We start from the raw sequence: 24,988 nt of genomic DNA on the forward strand, positions 1-24,988 counted from the left end.
CTTAAAATCTAAGGCTTTCTCTATTTTTATTTTTTAAGATTATCAAATGTTACTCCTTACCACATCGGTGGCTCCGACAATGCAACTATCATGGTATAGTACCATATAGAAAGGTATGGCGTATGTAATACCAAACAAACTGTAGATCAGTTCATATCTAGATCGTGTCAAGGTATTTCCTTGTCAAAATTAGGTTAAAATGTGTATCTATGTCATTGTTTCTTTAGGATATTTCTGCCTTTACTCTTCACAAGAAGATCGTTAAACCTCCCATTTGAAAAAGGGATTGATGAATTTTATGTTGTTGTAATAGGTAGGTCTAGAGAATATATGGATCATGCGTTGTTGTAGTCATTGATGTCATGGGGCATCACTGTTAAGATTGCAAAGGGTAATTAGATAACAATGATTCAATGGGTAAAAGGTTGCAAGGGGAAATCAGATAATGATTTTATGTGTAAAATAGGTAATGCAAGTGTAAAATATGAACACTGTGACTACGGATGTATAAGCTAATATATTGTTGTATTATTTAATATTGCTTTTAGAAAACTCTGTCCTGAAGAAGGTGGTTGATCCATGTCTCCCTGAAAAGCTGCGTCGACTGTCTTGTAGTTTTCTCTGGTTTTATTTATATAACGTGTCCTAACTTTATGAAACTGTGACTGTGGATGCAATATTATAAATTTGTCAATTTATGAATTTTAACAGTGTTAAACTCTTTGAGTGAAATTTTAAAATTTTGAAATAAAAACTGAATTATTTTATTTGCTTTTCCTGTTTTACTCTTATTGTCGATTCACCATTCTACTTTTATTTGCTTATGCATCCTTGTAATTCCTTTGCAACCGGGGTTGGAACGATTGCTGGACTAGCACTAACATTGTGTTCTTCGGAGCACAACATTCCACAACATTATATCCACAAATAGTTTAACATAGGGACCTGTTAAATTTTTTTTTGCACTTGATTACCCTGTCCCTACTTCCGTCAATAGGGTTTCTCCTCTTTTTTCCATTTACCTCGTAAAATTGATGCAACCCCTTGATAAATATGGCCCTTGATCTCTGGCTGCCTTAACGCCTTAACCGCGGTAAGATTTACCGCGGTGCGCTGAAGATTTCAAAAACCTGCTGTTCATGACGAGCTCAGCTCGTCATGAGTGTACGAGAGGTGTACCTCATGACGAGCTGAGCTCGTCATGAGCGTCGAAAGGGGTTAAACAAAGTATTACAGCACTCTTAACAACACTGCAACTTGCTTGTCTCTCTACAACTTTCTTTGTTCTGTATTGTTCTCTTGGCTGTATCAGTTGTGACATAACAACAGATGATGCTATCATTAACTTTTCTCCATTTGCCTGTACTATGTGTTAACCAATGACTTATCAACCTGGATTACATGCATGTAAGTAAACAACTTTGTATCACTTCCAGAGATCTCAAGTTATCTCATGGCATACGTGAGTAGATCTATCAGTATATTTCTTTGAATTACAGTACCTGTACGTTAGATTTTCCACTGAAAACAGAATATGCCACAAAAGCACCTACAAGTTGGAAGGTTCCACACAGTTTCTCATATTTCTTGGTATCCTATGTCCGATGATAGAAATACTGCAGAGAACACCCCTCTGCCAAGGGTTATCTGTGCTTCGCAGTGATCTTGCTTTTCTGGGTCCAGAACTAGGGACATGGGGCTGAAGACGCTCGCCCCACTTTTGTTGACTTAGCAGACTGGTCCTCCCAAAGTAGGGATGCTTTGATATCAGAAAAAGATGACGCAAGGTGTATATCTTGTAATAGTGTCACCTTTATCCTAGAAACGTCTCAGCCAGATAACTGTCAGGACTGATTTGTTTGAACAATAGACAGAAGGAATACAAGTGCTCCATTACTCTAGAACATAAGAGCTCATCTTATGGACAGTTGTACTGCTCAGGTAACTATTAGACCTTTTATGGCCCCACCGTATGTGCTTTTCGGCAACTGTTAGCCTCCAAAAGTTGTTTCTCTGTGAAGAATCCCAATGTGTGTTCTATGAGCATTTGTTTGTCCCTTAACTCTTTATTTATATTGAGAAGCGTGGGGCCAGCAATTTCACAAGCATCATTTCTGTCGAGCCACAACTAGAGGCATCACTATACAATAACAAAGCCACCAAGTAACTAATGATTATCTGAACACAAAAATCAAGTATCATTCCACTACAAAATACATCAATGTGTGAGAGAATGCCACTTTTTGTGTGGGCACCCCCACTTTGTGCTGAATTTTCTTGCTGGATTTTAGGCTTTGCATGCTCAGTAGCTTCCGTCCAGTGGCCAGTGTATGTGCCCTGATGGCTAAAACATGTAAAAAATTGTTTAATTTCTGAATAGGATGTTTAACTCTTCTGTAATACCACTATATATGATGTTGAAAGTCTACTCATGGATTGGAAAGTTACATTTCCCCTTTGCCTTGAATCACTTAATGTGCCATCCACTAATGTGACAAGGAAAGCATGGCTTTAGGCCTATCAATGTAGCACCACCACTACAGTTTAAACATGCGGCTTGACCTGTCGAAATACCCCTTTTGACAGGAGAAAAACTCTCCTTTTAAATATCAATAAGTCTCCCCTAAGAAGGTCTTGTTGTCAAAAAGGCAAAAAGGCAGGTTGCTTAGAATTTAAAAGTGGGGCTTGTAGAAATGCAAGGTTACCATAACCCTATACTGGCAAGCCTCCAAAAGCTTCTTTCCCTGTGGAAGGCTCTGACTGTTCTATGAGAAAACCTACAGTGCATATATATAGTTTTGCTAATTAAGGATTGAGAGTGGTAAACTTGGAGGTTTGATAACCATTTAAGAAAAGTAGCTTTTAGAAAGTTATGTTTTCCCAGCCTGAAGCTCCTTGATACTAATTTGTATTAGCCTGCCAGCAACTGATCCTGCCAGGGTTTAACCTTGATGAAGTGTGAAAACTACTCCCAGAGCAGAGAAAATGACTTGCGCCTGGTGAAAGGTTGGTTAGGGGTGAGGTATGTGATGCCTGTCAGCCCAGGCAGAACAGCTGGGAGGGTTCAGAATGTTATTTACTGCAAAGGGACACGGATGAGACTCCTTTAACACTAAAGTGTAAGGGGAAGCCTGAGGAAGGTAAGCATTTGATCTTTTGACCTACTCTAGCTGACTGGGCACCAGTCTTGTGGGAGGGGGGCTGGTCACAACAAAAACCCTGGCTGGCTCACAGTGTCCCATCGGTGGCTGAAGGCTTAGAATTCCCTTAGAATAGCTCATTCAGGATTAGTTTGCAGTGGGACAAACAGTATGTGTTGTAAAACTGGGTAGGCCTACGTACAGGAACTTTTTCCCCATTGGTTATGGAGTGTACAGGAGTCTCCCTCAGCACCTCGGTACCGGAAAATAGACCCCACTCACTTACCAGCTCCTCAAAACCCTATCTAGACCTGTGGAAGAACCAGCTCCGAATTGTACCTAAGTTGAGTGACCTCCTGAGTGGCTACAGGGTCATCGAAATTGCAAGCAGCCTTTTTCCTCAAGTGACTAGTTGCAACTGGAAAAGAGCTGGACTTGGCTGGTTTCCTCTGGTGGAGTGAGTCTTGACCAGAATATGCTGTCCCTGAGGTTCTAGAATTCTTACCAGTGTTCAGAAGAACTTATTTTAAAATATCAGTAAAATTTAGACTTTGACAAATGTTATACTTCCAGACCTCCAGGTGACTAAGATCAACTACCCAAGGCACAACCTCACTGGACAAGAACATTTGGTTGGTCCTGCACTGAGCTTTTTGCTGTCTGAAAACGCAGTTCAGTGGGCCCTTGCAGCAAGCATATTCAAATTTGGTGCACCCTTCCTAGATGCAGCCTGCTGCCCTGTCCTATTCTCGAGGTAGGGGAATTTGACTTTGCCCTTTCTGACCTTTCCCTGCCAAAATCAATGGCTTCAGAGGATCCTCACTCAATGCCTGTCTGTCTTTGAAGGGACTTCGCCAGATACAACCTGCTGCCTTGCATCCCTGAAGGATTCTGACTTCTATTTCTCAGAATAAGTCAGAAGGTAAAAAATGTAATGGTAAAATTCTGCTTGGAGTATCTGACCCACGCACGATAGCGGTCAGCTGGAAATTGCGTCTAGGTCCCAGTTAACTGTAAACAGTGATTACTGATTGGCGTTCTACTTTTTCTTGGTTCTTTGTGTCAAATATATTATAAAATTCATATATCTGTTTCTTTTGATAGGGTTTTTATCAATTTAGGGTCATTTTGTCTATTAAATTGTTTGCTGTTTTTATATTTTTCAAAGATAAGTCTGTTTGCTCCATTTCATAGCTACCATATTTTAGATTGGTGATCTTGGGTTTAAATTATTGAATTGCTGAAACCCTGTGTTGAACCTAACACATTGGCAACATTATTACTTGTGGTGGACTACCATTCATCCCAATCAATTAATAATTCACTTTCTGACAATAAACGTAAAACTTCTACAATTCGATTTCCTGCATGCTCTTCCACACAAACTACTTTCATTCTGCTTTTTCATCTCTCAAGCCAGGCTTAATTAGCCAAACCCCTAGATCAAAGTTTACTCCTCCTGTAAATCAATTTTCACACATTAATCATCAACTGCATGGTTTATTTCTTTCCGGAAATAGAGCTATTCTCTTGACTATTCCTGATGCAAGCTCTAGCTTGATCAGATCAACAATAGTACACCTTTCCCAGTTTTCAGTGTGCCTGGCCATCTCACATTCAATCTTCTCTGTCTCGTGGCTTTCCCCACCCACCCTTCATGCAAAGTTAAAGTACGCTATCTAATATTTTAGATTTCTTGTACAGCATTGTCTACAGTGAACCAAAAGAGAGAACATATATACATATTTTTTAAAGTCATATTAATTGATTTGTAAAATGGATTCTTTATTTTTTTCAACGAGTCAACTGGTTCTCTTGTATCATGAATATTGAAGACTAGCATGGATTCACCTAAATACAAATACAAAGAGTTTATAAAGCACATGGTTGCTTCAGAATGAGCGCCAGGCACTAGCAACTAAAGGTCGCCACAGATAGGAAGTTAGAGGGTTAAGTTAAAATGAAACGTTTTCAGGTTTTTCCTGAAAATAGATTCTGAAGAAGCTAGCCAGAAGCTAAGCGGAAGGGTATTGCAGAACCGAGTCATAAGGTAGACAAAAGATCTTCGAACCCTTCTTGCTTTGTGCACACGAGGAATCAGTAGACATTTTTGGTACTAGATCTCAAGGATCTAGATTGAGAATATGCCTTGATTCTTTCCTTAGATATATTGGGCCTTTATGAACAAGGGCTCTAAAGGCCAGGATAAGAGCCTTGAATTAGACTCATTTGGTAACAGGCAGCCAATGAAGCTGTTGTAATAGGGGCGTTAATGATTGATGCACTGTAATTTTGAGAATCAGGTGAGCTGCGTAATCCAGTTTTGACGTCACTAAAGAGTGAACAACTGTTTTACAAGTGTAATTGCGCATAACATATGATATTATCCGTAGTGATTTAAGAGTAGAAAAAACAGCCGGCCAATGCAGCTTTAATTTGGGGGGGAGGGGGGGGGGGGGGGGGCAAATGAAAGTTCGGAATCAAGTTAAATCCCCTAATTGAGGCAGGGGAGGGAGAAGGCCCCAGCTCCGAAGGCCACCAGTTAAATGAACCAGGGTAATGCTTAGTTCCAAAAAAGAGGACCTCCATTTCATCAGAGTTAAGCTTAAGACAATCATTGATCAACCAATTGCCACTGAATTTACACACAATTCAAATGAGTTGAGGACCAGGAAGCCCTTCTCGTAGGAGAATCTGGGATTCACCTGCGTAGAAAACCCTGAGGCATACAACATAATCCTTATCAATATTTTGTTTCCAAGGGAAAACTTCCTGTTGGGCGCATATAGCTTCTGTGTCTGAGTATACATTCTTTGATCAGAACCAATTGCTCTTCTACTCATCATTTTTCGCCACGCAAATTTCACCATGATCTTTGTGTGGAGAAAACTTGTATCTATTCAGGTTGAAAAGCCGTTGATTGATTGATTGAAAGGGAAAAACGTGAAGTTTTACCAAGCAGAAAAAAATGAACTCATCCCCCATTCTGACCTGAGAACATGCAATTATGAGGTAAAACGAAGATAGACAATAAAAGGCAATGCACTGTACTGCCATTTTCATGCAATAATTCTAACGGTTAGAATGACAGGTAATGTGTGCTTCCTCCCCTGATAGGATATTCAGTTCAGCAGCTCTTACTGGGTACAGTTGAGACCTATATATGTTGGGGTATTCAAATATATCTTTCCAGTGTAAAAAGCTAAGGAAATAAATAATAACTGAACCCAATAGAGATCATGTGATACCAATAATCAGTTTCATTTTACAACTAGAATCAATAGGAAACCCGTGCAGAACCATTGTTCTACGTTAACAAATCCATCTGACATACACCAGATCCATAAAGCATCATTAATGAGAGGTCAATTGGAACTTTACACAGAGTCTCTAGGTACCAGTCCAAATATAAATGCCATACCTTATGAAACTGGGGTGGATATATTCGAGCTGCTCCGTGGTTTAAGAGCAATTGGTAGCAGATTTCTGGCAGAGCAGCTGGACGCACCCCTGTCACCTTTAGCACATATTGGATGGGTGCACAGCCATTGACATCCATGGCATTTGCTTCTGCTCCGGCGTCCAGCATCATGTTGAGCAGTACATGGTCACAGTTCCAAGCAGCCTTGTGAAGAGGTGCCTTCATGTCCTCATCACGGGCATTGATGTTTGCATTACAGTCTAACAGCATCCGGCAGATAAGCTGGTGGTTTGAGCTGTATACCTGCTCCTTCATTTCTAGAGTCCAGTATGCTGCAGTTGCCAAGGGAGTTTCCATTTCAGCATTGAAACTATCAACATCTGCCCCATGGCTAACATAAAAGGCTACAAGCTCAGGTACGCCGGCACGTGCCACTGTGTGCAGCGGAGTCTCTTCCATTTCGTTGTTGCTTCGTATGTTTACATTTGCACCTGGATTTCAGATAAAAATAAAACAATTATTAAAACAAATGGACCATGCCAGTAAATTGTCATACAGCTTCAAGGTAAACCTGCATCAGATCAGTTATTAGGTGCAAGACATACAAATGTGTCAGCTACCGTGTGAACAGCTGGTGCCCCCACCACCTCTACTTCTCAGTATTCTCTGTGTAGAAAGTGAAGCTAATACTTACTTCACATTTAACATAACTTTTGTTTTTTAAATTGCAGTAAACCACTTCACAACACAGGGCAACTCTATCGGTTAGCAACAGCAAAATAATTTTAATGTGGAAAAACATGCACGCAGAAACCCTGATTCTGCATGTTTTGCACCAATTATAACTAAATTTGAAGTAATTTCACATATGCTGGATTGGATTACTCTGTTACTTATTTTTGGCGTTAGTGTACATTTACCAGACAACTATGAATGAGTGCATGAGAGGGAATTGGCTTTTCCCCTCTTTCAGCTAAATGTCATCTGCAGGCTTCGTAACCTTGAGACATTGAAAGTTCAATAAAGCTCACACGGTAGGGAGTGGTGCCTTATCACAGTATGTGGGACTAAAGGTGGTGACATCTCTCTGTATGTACATGATAGTAGGTTCTCTATGTGGGGCCAAAAGTGATGGAGTTTATCTGTGTGCATATGATAGCCTTTAGTCTACTTTGCTTGAGGTTTGAATTAAGAATTGTGGTTTGTCTTTTTCAATAATGTGCCCTGTGCACCATGAGAGGAAGAACACAACATTTCAGTTCCCCTTATGCTATGTGTCTCTCCCGCTCCAGTAAACAATGACCACGACTAAAAGTGGCAAGACCTTTTTATTATGGGCATACCAACATGGGGCGAGATAGGGACTTTGATGGGAGACATGCATGGCGATTTGGAGGCGGTGGAGTTTGGCCTATCCAGACTCTCCTGAAAAGCCATAATCTCCTTCACATGTCATCTATAGAGGAGGAATAGGTAGACGTATATCCTAGTATCCTCTTGATACGTTTTCTAGATTGCTCTAAAACAGAGAGTTCAGTTTTCTCTTTCAGGTTGGCACATTGACTATGGACTCAGTCAATGTTCCAAACTGAACCAGAAAACCAGAGGGACTGCACCCATCCACAAAACCCATGGAGCAATATTTGAGTGAGCTGATTTACAGGTAACGATCAGCCCATGAGAGATTTTAGGGATAGTTAGTGGAAGCCCAAACCTTCTATCATTAAGGAAGGACACACCGAAGAACACTAGAAATTGAGGGCTATATTTCAATGAGCGTTTACTGGATGCGTAAATAATAGGAAAAACTCCAATATATTTGCTTATTTTTATAGCAATTCTACCCTTGTTCTGCTACTTCCTAAGCTCTAGACTAATAATAGCTCAACAGAAAATAGAAAGTCTATTTTGAGTTTCAGAGTTGGTTCACACATGCATACCAGTTTGAACATTAAGGCTTGCGTTCTGTTTATTATTCTCACCATACAAGGGCAGTGGTGCTTGAACAGCAAGCAAAGGCTAATTACCTTTCCTGATAGCCTTTAAGTAAAATAGGTGATGCGATTTTGCATGCCATGCCTCATTGTCACCTGACATAAGGGTTTCTCTCTAATCCTTATCTATTGTGTCTAACTTTTATGTTATTTAGCAGTTTTTCAAATTTTACAGAATAAACAAGTAACCAAGAGTGAGCTAATGCCTTTCACTTTCTTCATTCTGCAAGAATGTGGTCTTTTGAACAACAACAATAAACAATACTCAGAGTTATCAACCTTCCAGATTTTTTGCTCATTATTCCACAACAATGATTTGTCACTCTAAAATGAGGAATAACCAGAAGAGAAAAGACAGTGGGGGCGATTTGCAAACTACATTTTGTAGTACTACAATATTACTACTTGAGTACTACAACATGCTATTCACAACCTAAATCTCTAAATCTCCACCTTTCCGATCTTCTCTACGGGGTGACCCTAAGACATGTAAGTTTACTACTTAATAGTAAATATGGGCGGGACCAGGGGGTGTGCAGGAAAACAAAGCATACTTACTGCTAAACTGGAGAGGTTTAGGGAGGAGTAAGAAGGGGTTTGGTTAGGATTAGGAAGGGGTTTAGGGAGGGACATGCACCCTCTCACAAAGGAGTAGGCCCCCAGCTAGTTACAAACTGCGCTTCTACAGTCACTGCTGCCAAAAAGGACCCAAAACCGTAGTAATTTACTCCAGCTCAGAACTGAAGAAAGCCTGGTACCGCACATGGCATCTCACGTGCATTGCAGCCCCCTCCTATTGAAAATGACGGAGTCAGAGACTTAAACTTAAACGTCTTAAGAAATAATGTTAAATTATTTAAAATAGTTAAAAATATAAATATGTCCGAGTTAGACCACAATGGGGGTCCTTGAGGCCAATGACATAAGTAGAAGGGATGCTATTTAAATAGTATTACCTTCTCACCTGTCTTCCTCATCCAATTCCTAAATTCATGAGCAATCGCTTATCATGCACACACATTGTTCTACCCTAACCAAAAAGATAAAATCACTCCAACATGGTCGTCACACTAACTTCCTGTTATGCTCCCAGTACAAGAGCCGAGCACTCCCACGCACTGGTGGACTCGTCATTACAGGTAACAGAGACTGAATTGCCACATCGCTGGAGCGAGTGGCAAAGGGCTCCCATTGATTTTAAACCACAGCTGCTCACCAGACCTAGCGCACTATCACTCTTTTTAATCAGCAAAAAATTGCTTCTTAAATCAAGCAGCTCTCACCTTACCAAAGCACCCCCTTCCCCAGTCCACCACTGACGTAGTCAGATTGTTGTGGAGGGAAGGCAGGCCGGAAGTGACTACAACTTCCCCTCGCTTGCAGTGCGCAGGTTAGCAGGCTAATTGTTCTACCCTGTCCTACTATAAAAGAACGATGCCTTTCTGTTCGCGTAGCGGACGCGCCAAAGGCAAGCCCGTCTGCGCCCGTCCGTGCCCGTCCGTGCCAGAACAGGCCCAAGGCGAGGAATCTCTGCCCCTCTCCCCTCAGTCCCCAGAATTTACACCCGGGAGACACTACTTCAACTCAGGCAGGTTACAAATACACCATGCCTCCGCTCATTCTCCCTGGAGGGACGACAAGGCAGCTGCACCCACTGCTCCTACACTCTTTCACCAAAGACAATCCCATCCCCATCGAGCCTTCAATCAACATGGCCCTGCTGAACTACAGGACCCTGCCCAAACAGTCACCGGAAATCGATATGCTTCTTCAAGACACAGAACCAGATGTTCTGTTCCTGACAGAGAGATGGTTATCCCCAAGCTTTGAGCCGGATGTTGTTCAGAATTTTTCTCCATCAAAATATCCTAAAAACCCTCCCAGTCCCTGACTACCTACCAGAACACCACCCCCTTGTTCCCGCAATTAATGCCCCCCACCTAGACTCTTTCTTCCCCCTCACAGTGGAGATGCTCCCCCATATCTTAAATTCAATTAAAAGTGGCTCCCTCCTCGACCCCGCACCTTTTAACATCCTGAAACTTGTGACACCCACCATCACCTCCCCCATTACCAACTTAATAAACGCCTCCCTAGAACAGGGTACTGTTCCCCCCAACTGGAAAAGAGCCACAGTAAGAGCACTGCTAAAGAAACCCCATCTGGATCACCTGGAGCTGGGCAACTACCGGCCCATCTCCTTACTACCCGGAATCAGCAAGGTGGCGGAGAAATTCGTTAACCAACAGCTCTCCGCCTTCCTTGAATCTAATGGACTCCTACAACACTCGCAGACAGGTTTCAGGCCTGGCCAGTGCATGGACACCGCCCTGATGGCAGTTGTAGAAGAGGAGCGAATGATCCTGGACTCGGGTGGATATGCAGCAGTGATCCTCCTAGACTTAAGCGCAGCTTTTGATACGGTGGACCACCGTATCCTTGTCTACCGTCTAAACAGAAAAGGAGTTACTGGGTTGGCCCTATCCTGGCTTAAATCATTTTTAGAAAATAGAACCTTTTAGGTCTCCGAAGGCAACATTCGATCCAGAGCTATTCCACGCCAATGCGGGGTGCCCCAGGGCTCATCTTTAAGCCCAACACTTTTCAATGTGTATATGTCCCCACTGGAGGAAATTGTAGCCCCTTTCGGCATCAATGTGGTCACGTACGCAGACGACACCCAACTTGTTGTCTCCCTAAATCAGACGGACCGCTCCCCGAAAAATCTATGCTCCTGTCTAAAAGAAATCTCCAGCTGGATGAGCAAATCTCTCCTCAAAGTAAATGGAGACAAATCAGAGATCCTAGTGTTAGGCAATCAATCTAAATTCTCCCCCGAAACCTATGTGGCCAACTTGCATGGGACCAGCTCCCTCCCCGAAAAAAGAAATAAAAAGCCTGGGTGTCTGGCTCGACCAGGACCTCACTTTTCAAGCCCAAGCTAGGAAAACTGCTGGAATCTGCTTTTGTCTTCTACGCACCACACAAGAAATTCTCCCCCTTTCACCCCTCCACTCCAGAAAACTCCTCATTCAGGGTCTCATCCTCTCCAGACTGGATTACGGGAACGCCCTCTATCTTGGTGCCCCGAAATCAGTCATAAACAAACTCTAACTCGTCCAGAACTCGGCAGCTAGGCTGCTAACAGGCACAAAAAATCGATGCTCTGCCAAGCCTGCCCTAAGCTCACTACATTGGCTCCCAATCCAAGAGAGAATTAATTTCAAATGCCTCTACATAACACATAAAATTCGCCAGGACAAGGGCCCTCTAATTCTGAGAACCCTGATCAAACCATACAAAAGCCAACAGGAAGCTAAGATCCGACCACCTCTTTCTGGCAAACGTCCCCAGAATCAAGAAGGCACGGTCAGGGGGACGCCTCTTTTCGTACAATGCCCCCAAGCTTTGGAACTCCCACCCCCTTAACATTCGCAGGGAAACCAACCTATCAAAATTCCGTAAGCTCTTGAAAACCTGGCTTTTCCCCTAGGTCACATCCGTTCCCTAGCTAATTCCACGATCTCAGCGCTGGGACGCCCCTGGGTAGCCTCGTGCTTTACACATCCGCTTCCAATTCCAATTCCAATTCCACAAGGACGGGGCTTGGCTATCTTGCAGATCGCTAGGTAATTGTATTTTATTGTTTTATTATAGATTAAAGTTATTTGGATATACCCTACAATCCTTCTTTAACAATTATATTGATGGTGCTCCTTGATGCTACTGGTGATGTCAAATCAGCCCCTCGCTGAAGATTGTAGGGGTACCAGGGCATCCAAATCAGGTTGTGCTAAGTACTGATTGAAAGTGCTGTTTTTCAGCTGAACGTAGCATCCACCTTGCCTAGTTTCATGAAACAGAGCTTTCTTGAAAGACTTCACATGAGTGCAATACTTCTTTACCTGGCAACAGGGAAAAGACAGCTATGTTTGGCCTGTGCTGTGGAATGGGTATTCAGTGTTTGCTTTTGGTGCTTATAGGTTCAAGAATGGAGGAAACCAGAAAGGCTTATAGGAAGTTCAGATATTTAGAGGAACACTCTTTCTCCTCAAGTGCTGCAGAGTAGCCTGAGCCACAAGTAGTACCACAGAATACTCCTACTTTGAAGGGCATTTTGCAGATGGAGGAGCAAGTGAAAGGTGCTGCATTTGAAGCTAGAGAGGTATCTGCTCCTAAAAATTTCCAGAGTAGCTCATACTCAAGAAACTCACGATAAGATGCTCAAAGAAGAAGAAATGAAGGGACTCCTTTCTCAAGGGCAAAATTATCTGAACTTTTAGCCCATCTAAACGTTTTCTGAAAGAAGATTTCTTTTTGGTCAATATCAGAGGACTGGCCATGAACACCTGATTCTACATGGTGCTGTGAACAAGGTTTTGGTGCACGAGTGGAATGCTATTAAGTGCCAGGTTTCTGTAAAGGCGATATCCTCTGCAAACCTTTTCTGTGGAATTTCCTTCCACAGTGAGAGTAGATCCTTTGACGGCAGCACTGTCATCTCAAAGCTGTTCCAGAGGGCGCAGTCAACTTAAAATGGAACCTGAAATTAAGTGGACCTAGTCAGTCTGCTTGTTCACTACTTGAGCAAGCACCTATGAGAACTACATCATTCATTTGCTGGCAGATTAGATTTAGCAATGGGCTGATTTGACCTCTACCTTTACATGGAGCAACACGTTTGCTTTTTGTCAGATATCTGTTTTGATTCTTTATCTGCAGCTGCGTTGTCTTCAGGATCTGGGGTCACAGCTAGAAGGCATCTGTGGATGCAGTCTAGGAAAGATGATGCATTCCAAACAAAAATATTTGTACACAGACCAATGCTGTGAACTATAATTCATTAGGATAATCAAGCCTGTTTCAATGTTGTAGGCAAAGTTAAACACAACAGAGAATGTGCCATTAAAGACAGGTGTATAGTGAAGGTGCAATTCTTGTAAGTGAAAATAAACTACAAAAAACATCTCAGATATATTTGAGATCATTGATGGCTGTCCATGTGTTTTAAGGTAGGCTGGGCAGATTGACCATATAACATTTCATCCTGAATGCATACATTTATACCATAGTAGCCTCTTCTTCTGTGCCTCTCTATGTAGCTCCTGTGGGTGTTTCCGATTGTTTCCTTACCTCTCAATGGGGCAAATTTAACACTAATGTGGCAGAGTGCAGCGTTAAGCCAAGAAGGCTAACGCAGCACTCTGTCACTTTAGAAACACAGGGCTGCACCCTATTTACAACAATACGGTACAGCCCTGCGTTTCTCCCCGTGCTGGCGCTAAATTTAGCTGCCTTGCACCAACACGGGGACTCTTGCACCATAGTGCATGGGTGCCTGCATTGTGTGAAATGATTGTTTATGTGCACAAAGGATTTTCTTCCGGCACATAAACAATCATAAATGGTGATTTATAATTGTTGCAACTCGTCATTTTTAAAATATTTTTTATGAGCTTGAAGGGACATCTTTCTGCACATAATCACACACAGCATTTTGGTGTTTCTATGGGTGCAGGGCAATGCACAATGCAGCATACATTGAAACAGCAAAAACGAGAAGAAATAAAGTATTTCTCCTTGTTTCACCTGTTTAAGACCAGGTTTTGCCTGGTCTTAATTTTGGGGCTGCCTCATATTTACGCCACCCTTGTATATATGCTGCAGCGTCAAAATCAATGGGTCTTGCAGCGGAACGCCAACCACAACACCCATTGCCCACCCCTTTCACGCTAAGTATCGCATGAAAGGGTGCCTTATTCATAAGGCAGCATTAAGCACGTTAAGTGGCTTAACACCACCTTGTAAATAAGGCGAAGCCCCTATGGCTACAGGAACATCATGAAAAACGTGACGTATCTGTGGCGATTGGGGCTTGTAAATATATGCCATAGTTTCTCTTTTTCCCAACACCTTATTATCTCACCTCCATCATTTAGTTTAGTACTTGACAGCAGGAGATTGCAGTCTCAGTCATTGTCTGTTGAGGTTGCAATAGCATTCAGAAATCTAGGTGGCCTCCTAAACTGAAGAATTAGGCTCGACAATGGCGAAATTTTGAGAATTGGTATCTTTTAAAGGGTTTAAAATCCAATTCTTGTGACTCAGTTAAGGTTCTAGATTTTATAAGAGTAGGCTTTCTATTAGAGCTGACAGTCTCTAAACTATACTGTAAGTGATCATTGATAAAGTCTATCAGGGGCACAGACATGCAGCCCATTTCATTGCTATCTTAATGCCTCCTACAAAGTTTCTTTCTTCTGAAACCTGTAATCCACTCACCAGTGCCTTCCTGGAATATTCTGTTGCTCCTACAAGCCTTAACGGTTCTTTTTTTTAACCTTTAGATTCTGTGGATCTCAAGTTCATTTTCTAGAAGGTATTATATTTTTGGTGGTGGTTTGGAGAATTAAGGCGTTGTGTGTTCATTTATGTTCAGAGCTTTGGCTTGATTTTTTTCAACTTTCTTTCCTTTTTTATTTGGCTCAGAATTGGGGTTTTCCGGACTATATGCATCCCTTTCATTCTCCAGGGAATATACGTAGGCATTTTCTTGATTTACGAATGCCACTGTCAGTTAACATGGCCGGAAGAGCCCCGATTAGAAAGGTAGATTTCGTTTTGTAACTTTGGGGCATTTTTTCAAGGGCATTATCCTTCTTCCTCTACCCTGAGTCGTTAATAATATTTTGTCTTATCAGAAGGCACACTTCCTGGTCCAATTCAAGGTCGATCATCAACCAGAGGGTTATCACTTCAGGGGCAGAATTTAATGGTGTATCAGTGGTGGACATTTGTTTGCTGCCATTTGGTCATCCCTACATACTTTTATGATGTTCTATAGCTGTATGTAAGGGGAAAGGTTTTTTGCAAAGTTTGTTAAACATATTTGGATGCAGCAAATGTTCAAAGTAATTAATTAGTTATTCCTAAATAAAAGTGCTTTGGGCGTTGCCGTATTTATGCCTTTTTATTGATTCTTTCCTTCTTGTTGCCTTTCTGTGAATCTGCTTAGTTACCTCCTCTCAAATTAAGGACTGGGACAAGGAAGATAGATGAAGAAGTAATGAACGTGTTACTTACTAGTAATCAAACCCAAGAAGATGATGGACGGAGCGCTGAAATTTTTCAGACACTCACTCCCAGTCACAGATCTGGGTTGAATTCATTGTTGTTCTTTATTGCACTTTGCCACCCCAGTTCAGACCAAGCCATATGCAAATCAGTCTTGACCCTGTGTCTCATGGGAACCTTTCAGCCCAAACTGCCAAGCCAGGTCTTCCCTGGACCGGAAACAAGCATCCTGGGACCAGTTTCAAGATAACACCCTTCAACAGTCAGGCTAGCTTGCATCCAGTGGCAAAGTGAGCAAGGGACCTACTTCTGGGCATACCCTGCCAACTTAGGGCGAACAAAGCAAACACAAGGATTCAAGCTAGCCTTGCAGATGAGGGTTGTTACCCCGAAACCGGTCCCAGGATGCTTGTTTCCGGTTCAGGGAAGACCTGGTTTTGCAGTTCAGCTGCACTGTTCCCATAAGGCACAGGGTCAAGACTGATTTGCATAAAGGTGGGTCTTAACTGAGGTGGCGAAGTGAGCTAAAGAACGATGATGAATTCAACCCAGATCTGTGACTGGGGGTGATAGAGCGCGCGAGGCCACCCGACCAATAGTTTTCGCCGTTTCCGGCTTCAGGGCCCATATACTTTTCAAATCACCATATACATCGATCAGGTGACTTCACGAGCTCTACCAAGTTGGTGTGTGTGTGTTCCCTGCTACCAATTTTCGGTGCACCCGACTTACCATCCACCGATGCGGGTGCCTAATGACCACAATGAATCAGGGAGCTAGCTGTAAGGAAAGGCAGCAAAATACAAACCCAACCAATAACATTCAAGTACTGTTTAAATGACCACGGACAACTGGAAGTTTTAAAATGTTTATCTAAAGTTCATTATTTTCTTGCATGAGGTACAATAAAACAAGGCAATCAATAACCAAGATAACGTAAATCACATAGGCATAAAGAAATAATGACAGAGTAATCATCAAAGTACTAATAAAATGTAACGAGAAAAGATACTATGCAAGTCAGTATTATCTAAACAGGGATAGCCTAAGTGTGAGTGACTATAGGAGAGCTTATAATGAATAACACGCTTCACTTAAGGTGAAGGGGCCTTTGAACAATCTAGGCAACGAAGTTCTAGACCATATCAGGAAATGACACACTGCTATGCAAAATATAATTTCTAACAAATGAGAAGACATAGGAATAAACTTATGGAAAATATAAATGACTTTCAATAGTTGCAGAAAGGCATGGAAAATATCACATATGCAATGTTGAACTTTATTAAAGCAAAAGTTAGAAATTCAGAAGGTGCAAGAATTTCAAGAGGTTCAGAGCAATATTTACCTAGAAAGGTGTGGAAACCAAACCCTGGCCACGGGTCGGTTAAGGACAGGAAACCCTCAAGGAAGGATACCCCTCAAGGACGGCAGGTGCAGAATGGACACCCAGGACAGGACAGGATACCCTCGGAATAGGAATCAGGACAGGACCCTCAGGACAGGACAGCAAACCCTCAGGACAGGACCCTCTTCAGGACAGGACCGGAACCCACAGTTCGGAAGCAACGCCTGCGCTCCACCCGCTCTGCAGCTATCGATCAAGACCCCGATTGGGTCAGCGAACTCCCAGCTAAGTGCTTTGCCAGCACTTTAAGGTTCAGTAGAACCTCAGTCTATGGTCAAATTCGGACAGAGTGCTTGCAGCGCTCTGTATCTTCAGTCACCTATTGAGTGCGTTGGGTCAGTGACAGGTCAGCTAAACCAGACAAGTCGGACGGTTCACTAGGTGAACCCAGGGTAGTTATACAGTTTGGGGACAGTGTACCACCCCCCAATGTTGCAAAGTGTCAGAATCCCTCAATTTCGATTGGTCCTAAGGTAGGATTTGGGTAACACACCAATCACAATACACGATTTGAAGCCTTCATTAACATATTTGGGTACCGCCTAGCAGGTTTGGGGTTCTCATGAGAACTGTGCAGGAAATTAACATTGTAACACATGAGGAGCAACATTCGCCGTTCTCGTAGCGCAGAGGTGGCTTTCCCAGGCGCATCTTGACTGTCACTGCCAACTGGCTGTGTTCCATCTGTCAAGGTCCCTCGTGCTGCCGAATGTCGCACAGGCGCAGAAGGGACCTCCAATATGGCTCTCCTCTCACTCAGACCCCCATTTCCCGCGGTACATGAAAAGTAAGCGAAAACAAATTAATACATAATAATGTCATTATGAAAACACATCACAGGGTTTGTACTTTTAACTCATCATCAAGAAATAAACTTATTGCATCTAAATGTTAGCTACATTGATACGGGCACAAGAGCAGTGGCACGAGCAGTACCACATGATAAGCACAGCTATGAATTACGCATGCGCATAACTTTCCCTCCACTTCTGCAGACGCGTCAGGACACGTGAGTGTGGCTGACGCATGCGCAGTAACTAAAATACAAGCGGCGGCCATATTAGAGGACACGGATTAAATTCATTAGAAATACACATAGGCAAGCTTCGAGAACTTTGCCTAAACAGAATAAATGTTAGTAAAACATACATTTTGTTACCTTATTACACATAAACGAGGTTCTTGACTTCGGCAAGCCGCAAAATATGCGAAGCTTTGCTTCATCAATCCCCTCTTTGATGATATTTACTATCATCACAAATTATAATGGAACCAGATGCCAACTTTCTTTCATACTTTATAAAGTTCTATTTCTTCCAGCAGCCGTTCTAACTTTTCTCTCTCAGTTTTAGCAGGGTGAGAAGTCTTCACCTTTTTGTATATCTGATCATTCACCTCCTCTAATTCAATCTCATCCACACTTCGTTTCACTCCTCTTGCATTTACCTCGTGCCTTTTGGTACGCTTGCGGTATTTACAGCATAAGAAAATGGAAAGTATAATAAGACCTATAATACCAATTGGCATCAGAATTTTGAATAATAAGCTTTTACCTATGCTAGCAAGCCAATGACCTACATTTGAGAGACCATCTACCAGTCTCTTCCAGGCACTATCAACCTCGAGTGGTTTGAGTTCCTTTGCCAAATTAGTAATGTTTTTCACATATCTTTTGATCTGTACACTTTTATCCGGAATATAAGTGCAACAATGTTGCGCCTTCAACATCCGGCAGACTCCGCCCTCTTTCGCTAATAAGGTGTCAAGAGCAAGTCGATTTTGTAAAACCATTGATCTGATCGCAACCATTTCGGTATTGACCAGCAGAAATCCATGAGCTGTTTCAGTAGACAGCACATCTACTATAGTAGACAATTTGCAAATTCTGTGAGTGTTCAGAACCACTCCCACTCCAGGTATCAGTGCACTGAAAATACTACCCATAATTTCACCTATACTTTCTCTTTTACTACGCACTAAGCCATTAGTATCTTCATTGCTTCCAGCTTTTCCATTCACATGGTATATTTTCAGGAAGACAATGCCAAAGTAGCAGCTTCCATACCAGTGATCCGGCAATTTGAAATAAGCCTTGTCCCCACAAATATAATAAATTCCAGGAAACACAGGCTCTGACCCATTTTTGAAACCCCAACCTCCAATTACCTTGTAATTATGTTCGCATTCACTGGAACCAATGAAAACATTATTATAATAGCTAGTCTTCTCGCGGTGAAGACATAGCTTGCCTTTCTTTTCAAAATCCAGCAACAGAGCAGGACCCGCTCCACCAGATGAGGTGCCTTCCATGTTCTCTGCCCACTTTGGCCTTTTCTGACTTTCGTCATTAGCCTTCTTTTGAATTTTAATTCTCCTTTTCTCTGCCATGTTCAGGAACATCTTTTCCTGCTCACGCAAAGAACAAGTCAAGTTATCTCTGTGTGCGTCTGCTATGTCAATGTTACCTATAGTCAGAAAGTAGTCTCCCATATATCTTATGGTGTCAGTTTTGGTATGTACAGGATTCAAGTTCCCACGTATAGGAAGTTCAGAAAAGATCACGTCATTGTTAGAGTAATAGTACTGTAACGGTCCTCTTTTATAGAATAAACTAGCTAAAATGCTACAGGAGATTCCATATGTCAATGGCAGATGATGGTATGTCACGCCCTCAGCCACCGAAGTAGGTAGCTTCATGCAGACATAGCAATCTTCAATTTCCATAGTCTCTACATAGTGTATTAACAAGTTTGCGAAAACATTTAAGTGTGTCCTGTTCTTCATTCCATGATAATGTAGTCCTCCCTCATCTGATGCTTCTAAGTTCTGCTTTGTTTGCCTCAAAGCTCTCTCATGTCGTGCTACACTCTGTGTTGTTAGCTCCTCATTATCGGTATTTACAACTTCAGTAGGGACAATGTTAGTATCTTTACTTACAGCAAAGGGAATGAAAATTGTTAATCCTATCCAGATAACTATCAGCACTACTATACTACATATACACACCTTGCAACACGTCTTAAAACGGCTGCAACTAGGTCTACCATTCACTGTTGAATCAGACATTTTGGCTCAGAAGGAGTCTCTCGAACCCCTCTTTTTGGCTTTACACAATTAGCTTACTTTGTGCAAATTCACGGTGGTTCGTCTTCCTCTTCAGCTGAGTACTCTGGGACGGGTTCTCCGTCGCTCACGTCAGTTATATCAAGATCTTCAAGTTCCTCCAAAACCAGTGTCCATTCAGGAGATTTGTACTTTTTGTTTTGTCTTTTTATTCGCTCACTCCTTCTTTTGGAAGAGACTTCTTCTTGCTCTGCTATTCGAGCACTTCTTCTTGCTTCTGCACGTTTTTCTTCCACTGTCTTTATCCTTAGTCTCAATCTTTTTACAAACCTAGGCTCAAGGTTGTTTCTTTTCTTTAGTCTCTTAGTTGGTACTTGGACTTCACTTTCTTTTCTTATTCTCTTGTTCTCTTTATCTTGTGGTAATCCTTCTCCACTTTCTTCTCCTACTTCCCTTATCTGGCTAGTTCCAGGGCTAGCATCAAATTCTTCTGCCTGGTTGCTAATCTGGCCTTGTTCAGGAATATTTTGTTTTTGGCTTTCGATTGTCTCTGTTTCTGTTTCGGTTTCCTGACCCCGTTCTTTTAACCCTCTCTGATCCTGTTCAAGCACTTCGATCTCTTGATTTTCTTCTGCTCGAACTATCACTCTATTTCTAGTCTCTCCCTTATCTGCATCAGGTGTTAGCGGTGGTGTATCGAATACCTGCTCTGTCCCTGTCTGACCTTCTCCTTCCTCAGTTTTGATTTGAATCTCAAGCGGCTGAGGTTCTTCGCCTGTGCCTTGCTTTTCCTGACTAGTCCACTCTCTACCTTCACTAAGTCGTTCTCTTGTTCTGATAGGATCTTCGGTCAGATCAATCATCGGTATCCATTCTTCTGGCCATATGCTTGGCAGCTCGTCTTCAGCTACTCCTGGCTCAGTTTCCTGGACCTCTTCCACAGGCTGGTTTCTTGGCAGTTCGTAGTCAACTACTCCTGGGCCAACGTCTGCTGTTCCTGCAACCTGACTGGTGCTGGGCTGCTCGTTGTCAGTTGCTTCTGGTCTGGCTCCTTCAGGGTCCTCTGCTGGTTGCCCTTCTTCTTCAAATCCTTTGTCTGGCAATACCTTCTGGGTGTGTCCAGCGTGGATCCACTGAGGAACACCTGCGACCTTCACTGCAGTGGTTGTCACCAGGATTACTTGGCGTTTCTTTCCCCACCTTGGTGCCAGACAGCTTGATCGAGTGTGCTTCTTTATTTTGACCCAATCTCCTGGAACCAAGCTGTGGAGAGGAGTCGTTGGATTGAGGATGCCGTCGTCTCCAATCTGGCGAGAGATAGAACGCACTTGGTCACCCAATCTTCTGCAGTATTCAAGCACCAAATCATCAGTAATACTCAACAGTTTGCTTCCTGGCACCCATGCTTGTCTCATCACTCTTCCCATAATGATTTCATGGGGACTTAGGCCTGTCTTGCGGTCAGGAACACTTCTCAGTCCCATCAGGACCAGGGGCAGGGCCTTCACCCAGGTCATGCCCGTAGCATCTGTCAGCTTTGCTAGTCTGTTTTTGATAGTTCCATTTACTTGTTCCACTATTCCAGAAGCCTCTGGGTGGTATGCACAATGGAGTTTCTGCCTTATTCCAAAGGCCTTACACAGTTCAGCCAGTATTTCATTCTGGAAATGTCCACCCTTATCTGATTCAATAATGTATGGTATTCCGAATCTAGGTATCAGTTCTTTTAGTAAACACTTCGCTACTGTCAGTGCGTCACTTTGAGGAGTAGGGTAAGCTTCTACCCATTTTGAAAATACGCAAACAATGACAAGGACATATCGTTTCCCTTCACAACGGGGCATGGTGATGAAATCAATCTGTATCCTTATAAAGGGACCCCCTGATCTCCCAATCCTGCTCAGTTCAACCATTGTCCTCTTGCCTGGGTTCATCTGTTGACATGACAGGCACCTCTGGCAGAGGGACTCTGCTACCTTCCTGAACTTTTTACTGTACCAAGTCTGTTTAAATACCAGAATCATGGCATCCCTACCAATGTGTGATCCTTCATGTATTAATCTTGCCATTGTGCCAAGCAAGTGTCGGGGTAACACAGGCATACCAGTTGGGCCCAGAATCACACCATCCACACGTCTCGGTCTACACCCATCCTCCTTCCATTTCTCTCTTTCTTGCCAAGGAGCCGATTCCTGCCACTCTCTCACTTCATCCCACGTAGGCACTTCTTCAAACACCTGAAGCTGGCAGCTGGTTCCTGGCCCCCCTCGTTTTGGATTTACAATATACCGATCTTTGGCACACCATTGGGCCACTCGGTCAGCATAATCGTTTCCCAGTGATACTCTGTCCATGCTCCTTTGATGAGCAGCACATTTTACCACTGCCAGTTCTTTGGGCAACTGGATGGCCTCTAAAAGGTCATGAACAACCTTTGCATTCCGAATGGGAGTACCTGAGGAAGTCATGAATTCCCTTTGTAGCCACAATTGGCCAAAGTCATGCACAACTCCATAACAGTACTGACTGTCAGTATACACTGTTATGCGTAAGTCCTTCCCAATTTTGCAAGCCTTTATCATGGCTATCAATTCGGCTACTTGTGCAGACTTGATGTTATATAGGTAACCTGCTTCTTCAATTTTGGTGAAAGACACTACTGCATAAGCAGCACTCAAGCCTCCTAGTTCATGTCTTAGACAGGAACCATCCACAAATAGTTCTTTATCATGCTCAGGCAATGGTACTTCTTTTATGTCTGGGCGTGGCTTAGTACTGAACTCTGTCAGGTCAATACAATCATGTTCATCATCATCCCCACCTTCTATTTCCAAGGGGTCGGGGAGTAAGGTGGCAGGGTTCAGAATACCGCACCTAACAATGCTTACATTTGCTGCACCCACAAGAATCCTCTCGTATTTAGTCAGCCGACTAGGGGTGAGATACTGTGTTTTAGTTCTGGTCAATAGAATTACCACTCCATGTGAAACATACACGGTCACAGGATGTCCCATGACAATGGACTCACTCTGTTCCAAACTTGCACAGGTAGCAGCTACTGCTTTCAGACAGCCTGGTAACCCAGCAGCTACTGGGTCCAAAGTGGCAGAGAAATAGGCCACAGGCCTTCTGGTCGTGCCATGTTCTTGAGTCAGGACTGACAATGCGCAATTATCGCGAGTGTCACAGAATAGGGCAAACTCTTTGGAATAATCTGGCATTCCCAACGCAGGGGCCGTACACAGACAGTTTTTCAGTCTTGTGAAAGCCATTAGACTTTCATCGTCCCACTCTACAACATCTGGCATTCCTCTCGTGGTCATTTTTATCAAGGGCCTGGCTAAGGCTGCAAATCCCAGAATCCACTGTCTGCAGTACCCTAATACCCCCAGGAACATTCTGACATCTTTTTGAGTACGGGGCAACTGCATCTTTTGAATTATTCTCACTCTTTCTGATGTGACTTTTCTAACACCCTTTTCTATCTGGTGTCCTAGATATTTTACTGATTTCGCACAGAACTGTAGTTTGTCAGGGGCCACTTTATGCCCTTTCTCACACAGATGATTTAGGAGGGCAATGGTGTCAACTACACAGTCCCTGTGACTTTTAGACACCAGTAGAAGGTCGTCTATGTACTGCACTAACACAGAGTTCCCAGGTAAGATCAAAGTCTCTAGACATTTTTTCAAGATCTGATTAAAGATAGAGGGGCTCTCTGTATACCCTTGAGGGACCCGGTTCCAACAATACACGTGACCTTCGAAGGCAAATGAGAAAAGAAATTTGCTGTCGGGGTGCAGGGGTATCGAAAAAAATGCATGACATAAATCAATCACAGTGAACCATTCAGCATCCCAAGGAATCTGGTACAATATCACTGCAGGGTTCGGGACAATAGGGCAGCAAGGAACTACAATTTTGTTAACCTTTCTCAGGTCCTGCACTACCCTATACTTGCCACTAGGCTTTTTGATGCCCATAATCGGTGAGTTACATGGGCTGCTCATCACTTCCTGTATGATGTCTCCTTCTAATAATTTTTGTATTTCCAGAGTGACACCTGCTTTCACTTCAGCATTCATTCGGTAGGGCCTAGTGTTAGGATATACTGCATTGTCCTTGATGGCTATCTGTATGGGGTCCACATCTTTCATCAACCCTACATCTTTTCCAGTGAAATCCCACACCTCTGGCTTTACGGCTTCCTGGAGTTCTTGGGGCAAGTCCTGCAGGGTCAATCTTTTAATTTCTGAGTCAGGTCTAAGCAACAATAATTTATAAATGCCGTCTTCATCTGGGGTCTGTATTTCAACACCTTTTGGTGTGCAAAAGATGGTACAGTTCATTTTGCACAGCAAATCACGACCCAGTAGATTCACTGGACTGGTGTCACAGACGACAAATCTATGCATCTGTTTAAAATTTCCAATTGAAATCTCCATTGGTTCGGTAACAGGAGTACTAATCAATTGATTAGATACACCCACTACTTGGATATTTTCTCCCGAGAGGGGTAGGTTTGGAACGTCCACTGTTCTTACAGTAGAACGGGTAGCGCCAGTGTCCAACAGAAAGGTGACATCATTTCCGTCAACCTTTCCTTCAATATATGGTCCAGACTGGTCTACCGGCAAGGAAGCGCCAAGTACGCACTCCTCGTCCTCCCCTCTCAGGCCCCGTCAGTCCTGATCATTACAAAGGAAGGTATCATTCAGCAGATACTGCGAAGTTGCTGTATTTCTGTTCTCCCCGCTTTCCCAAACCTCTATCTCTTCATCTTCTGCCTGTCTTCCCCTGTATACCTGCTTGGGTGCTCGAGGCACCTGAACTGTTTTTACCTGGGGTTGAGTCTTTCTTGGTCTTTCTTTCTGCGTCTGTGGAGTTA

The 24,988-nt window shown here is 42.9% G+C and overlaps 1 protein-coding gene across 1 annotated transcript in view; it reads right to left on the reverse strand.

The window, feature by feature from the left end:
- The window catches only part of ASB4 (ankyrin repeat and SOCS box containing 4), a 201,918-nt gene that overhangs the window by 151,065 nt on the left and 25,865 nt on the right, over positions 1-24,988 (reverse strand). Inside the window, exon 3 of the mRNA XM_078663729.1 lies at positions 6,562-7,052. Within this exon, the coding sequence (XP_078519855.1) occupies positions 6,562-7,052 (491 nt within the window). The remainder of the gene's footprint in view (positions 1-6,561; positions 7,053-24,988) is intronic.

Source organism: Lissotriton helveticus, chromosome 10, assembly GCF_964261635.1.
Source record: "Lissotriton helveticus chromosome 10, aLisHel1.1, whole genome shotgun sequence".
NCBI classification, from domain to species: domain Eukaryota; kingdom Metazoa; phylum Chordata; class Amphibia; order Caudata; family Salamandridae; genus Lissotriton; species Lissotriton helveticus.